Genomic DNA, 4,041 nt, shown 5'->3' with positions numbered 1-4,041 from the left:
TCCATGAGGTGCCTAAACCCCAGCAGCCACTGCCCTGGTCTTGATGGGGCAGAGGGACCTTCTCATCAATAATCTCCTCAGCAGAAGGGTTTTATTTCTCATCATTGCTGAATACGAAGCTGCTGCTGGGGGGGGAACACGTGAGAAACTACCCCAAGGACCCCAGAGATCTACCTGCAGCTATTGTGTGTTTCTGCGCAGGCCGTGCATGGAAAATGCCACGTTCTTTCTTGGTGAAGAGCAAAAAGGCTCACACCTACCACCAACACCGCTCTCTGGACGACGACCTGCCTGCCTTCACACGGGATCCGCTCACCTCTCCCTTCACTGGTGAGTCGCTCCTTAAGCCAGCTTGTAGGAATACACTCGAGCAAATAAATAATTCGGTAGACAAGCTAAGAGGGCAGGATTAATGGCTTGGAGAGCAACAAAGGGCTTCCACACGGGAATGGACGAATAGATCCCCCACTGCATGTCCTCCTTCCCTTGCGCCTGAGACCCAATTCCCAATGTCCCATTGAAACTGAATTTGGATCCTTCCTGGGAATGGCTGCTGAGCATTTGACCTCCCCTCGGTTCTAGCTCAGGTCTCCATGTGCCTCACATGTGTCTCACATTTGGGGACGATGGCCAACTTGGGGCCACTAACAGCAGGAAAACACTTGCACTTTGGTTGTCAGCCTTCTACAACGTCCCCACTCTGCCGTCTCCATCTCTGGCTTGCTCTGCTGCCCATGTGCTCCGCGGGCCGACATCCTCCTCTCTACCCCCATGTGCTGATCACCGATGACTTGCAAGGAAGGTTTCAGCACTCTGACACCCCAACACTGCGTGTGCAAGGAGCCCCCTGAACATGAGGGGCCTCTAGTGTTAACATGATCCAACTTCCCGCTGCCATCTGGGTGCTCCCACTTGTCCACCCAACAGAAGGCCGGGGACTTATCTGCCTCTGGGCCCCATTCAAATTTGCTTTATTCAAATGTAGGATCAACTGACCCTTTGTTCTGGCCCTGACTATGGAAGTGGAGTCCAGCCCTATGGTAACTTTGATTAAGGAAGAAAAGAGATGACATTTTAGTTTTGATTCCTGCCATCATCTATTGGCCATTTGCGGTGTCCCTCTGGAAGACGAGAGGTTTGGACAGATGGCTCCTGTCCTCCCGCAGCCCCGCTCCATCTCCATGCCCGAGCAGAAGGAAGGCTCTTGTGTTGGACCTTTAGACCATTTTAGACTCTTACTATAAAGCTGACTTATAACAAGGGCTCGTGGGGCTGTTTAAGGGCTGGGACAGGCAAGGAGAAACGTGCGTGTGGACAGGAGGCAACTGGGCTCTGCTGTCACCCTTGCAACTGTGTGAGCAGCTACCTCCCTCTCTGCTTCCTTGCTTGGCTGTCCATAAATTCAGCTTAATTACTCTGAACTATCTGATGGGAGGGGTGGGGAGGTTAATAAGTTAATGATTGTTAGTTATCTTAATAAAAGAAAATTGTATTAAATGGGGAAATGCTTCTTACAGGCATGTGGCCTCTAGGATTGATTTGCTTTGACTAAATAAGGAATCTACGGAGGTTTTGACTCGGGGAATTGTGCACAGACACATACACCCAGGCACAAGTTCAGACATGTGCACACAAGCCACCTTCATAAAATCTCCTCTTATCAGATAGAATAAACTGACATGACTGTGATTACAGCCATAGGAGACAAGGCAGAGGACATCAAGAAACAGGACCTAGGATGCCTGGTTCCGAAACAAGAGAAGGCCCCTTCGGAAGCAAGAGAAGAGAGCGTCCCTGTGCAGTACCTGGGCAGGATGCTGCCAGGCCCTTCAGCTGCAGGTCAGCTCCCCCAGCCACAATCACCAAGAGGTCGGGGTTAGACTGGCCTACGGAGTCCTGGTGCTGGGTCTAGGTTTTTGGTAAATGACAGCTTTTATTTCAACACCAATAGTCAGAATACGCTATGGTGTATAGGGTGTCCACGTGGCACTTGTTCAAGGACCACATGCAGTAAAACTAGTAGGGGGTTAATATTCCCTTAGCACCCCCTCTCCCCTAAAACTTCTTTAAGTTGAAATCAAAGTCACAGTTGGAACTTTGCATAGGGATTTGAATCAGGAGAACAAGTAACCAACTCCTTCCCAAGGTCAAATGGGACATTAAAAAAGGATAAGGTGGCCGGGGAGCCTTTGTACTTGTGCCCACCTGCAGGCAGTGGCAAGACTCTCATTCCTCCCTCTCCTTTGTGCACTCAGAGATGGGCATCCCAGGGCTGCAGATCAAAGACTGCAGCAACCCCACGAGCACTCCCGCCTTCTATAAAAGCGGCTTTCCCTGGGACGCCTTCCACTCACCGTACGGCTTCCGACAGATGTCCTCCACCATGCAGTCCGCCCTCCTGGAGCGCCCTGTGAGCCTGTACGGCAGCCACCTCGTCCCGGGCGCAGAGCCGCCCCTGGACTACAGCGTGCACTACTCCTCCGACACGGACACCTACCACTGCGTCAAGTGCAACAAGGTGCGTCACGGCGCGAGCCCTCCGGATGGGTCATCCCTCACAGACGGATGGACGGACATCGTCGCGTTGCGGCCAAGCACAAGGCTGGAAACAGGCACCTATTGAACACAAAGATGGGGACGTGGCTGCCTCATGGAAAATCACCGCCAAATTACTCTTTTCCAGGTGTTCTCCACCCCGCACGGACTGGAGGTCCACGTGCGAAGGTCTCACAGTGGCACGCGGCCCTTCGCTTGCGAGGTCTGCGGCAAGACCTTTGGGCACGCGGTGAGCCTGGAGCAGCACACCAACATCCACTCCCAGGTGGGTCCCTCCCGCCGGAGAACCAGCCTCCCAGAGCTCCCAAGAGCTGGGACTTCTCTTATTAATCACTGCACTATATGTAGCATTTCTTAAGGGACAAACGTGATGGCTTTCCTGATAGATAGTGATAGGAACTCTGAAGGCCACAGATCATAGATCTTTGGTCTCACAAAACTCAGATTGTCCTTGAGAATTTCTTGGACGGCTGAGGGAGGCTTTTGCTGCTGGTCCTTCTGTGCCTCATCCTCTGCAAGGTGCAGCGGTTTGGACCACAACACGTGAGCCACAAGTACCTCTTCTTTCATCCTCTTTGTACTGTCCTTAGCACATCAGTCCATGAGCAGCGCAGATCTGCCTATCAAGCCTGCTGCTCTCAATGCTTTGACACTTCCATTGTCACACATCCCACAATTTTCCTTCCCGAACAGGAGAGAAGCTTCGAGTGCAAGATGTGTGGGAAGACATTCAAACGCTCCTCTACTCTGTCAACTCACCTGCTGATCCACTCGGACACACGACCCTATCCCTGCCAGTACTGTGGCAAGCGCTTCCACCAGAAGTCAGACATGAAAAAACACACCTACATCCACACTGGTGAGAAACACATCCTTTCCCTAAGGAAAAGCAAATCCGAGCGCATCGTCTTTGTATGCATAGACAATTCCTGCATGCAGAGATGCTGGACTGGGCCTAAGTGCCCACGTGCAGCTACCCTGCAAGCTCCTGACTGTGATAAGGCACTTCCTTCTCTCTCCTCTCCCGTGCTAAGATGTTTCCTACTGTTCCCTCTGCCCTGCAGGAGAGAAGCCCCACAAGTGCCAGGTGTGCGGCAAAGCCTTCAGCCAGAGCTCCAACCTCATCACACACAGCCGCAAACACACCGGCTTCAAGCCCTTCAGCTGCGAGCTCTGCGCCAAGGGCTTCCAGCGCAAGGTGGATCTGCGGAGGCACCGGGAGACCCAGCACAACCTCAAGTGAGGGACCTGGCTGGAGCTCCCGCTGCCAGGGCGCACGGGGGACACACGGCCTGGCACGGGGCTGTGCAATTTGCTAAGGCCCCGTTGCTACGCTCCTTTGGGTCCTGACGAAGCCACTTCTTGGGCTTTGATGCTCAGCGTCCACCCAGGGCCTTGCACGTCTAGGGGCAGCTCTTCAGGGCAGAAGGTCCTGGGCTAGGTCTGACCTCACCTGCTCAAGTGCAAATCCAGTGGAATTGCTCC

At 53.2% G+C, this 4,041-nt stretch overlaps 1 protein-coding gene across 1 annotated transcript; it reads left to right on the top strand.

The window, feature by feature from the left end:
* The first annotated feature begins 215 nt into the window (after positions 1–215).
* GFI1B (growth factor independent 1B transcriptional repressor) lies at positions 216–3,799 on the top strand. The gene is made up of 6 exons (XM_026049208.1): positions 216–330; positions 1,696–1,839; positions 2,256–2,518; positions 2,684–2,821; positions 3,250–3,415; positions 3,621–3,799. Exons 1-6 carry the CDS (start codon positions 216–218, stop codon positions 3,797–3,799), a joined length of 1,005 nt encoding a protein of 334 aa, XP_025904993.1.
* Positions 3,800–4,041: the final 242 nt, after the last annotated feature.

The sequence above is a fragment of the Nothoprocta perdicaria genome, unplaced genomic scaffold (genome assembly GCF_003342845.1).
Source record: "Nothoprocta perdicaria isolate Ctin4 unplaced genomic scaffold, notPer1 scaffold_6, whole genome shotgun sequence".
NCBI lineage: Eukaryota > Metazoa > Chordata > Aves > Tinamiformes > Tinamidae > Nothoprocta > Nothoprocta perdicaria.
Note: the sequence above shows the minus strand (reverse complement) of the source record. Positions and strands in the feature narration are given on the sequence as shown.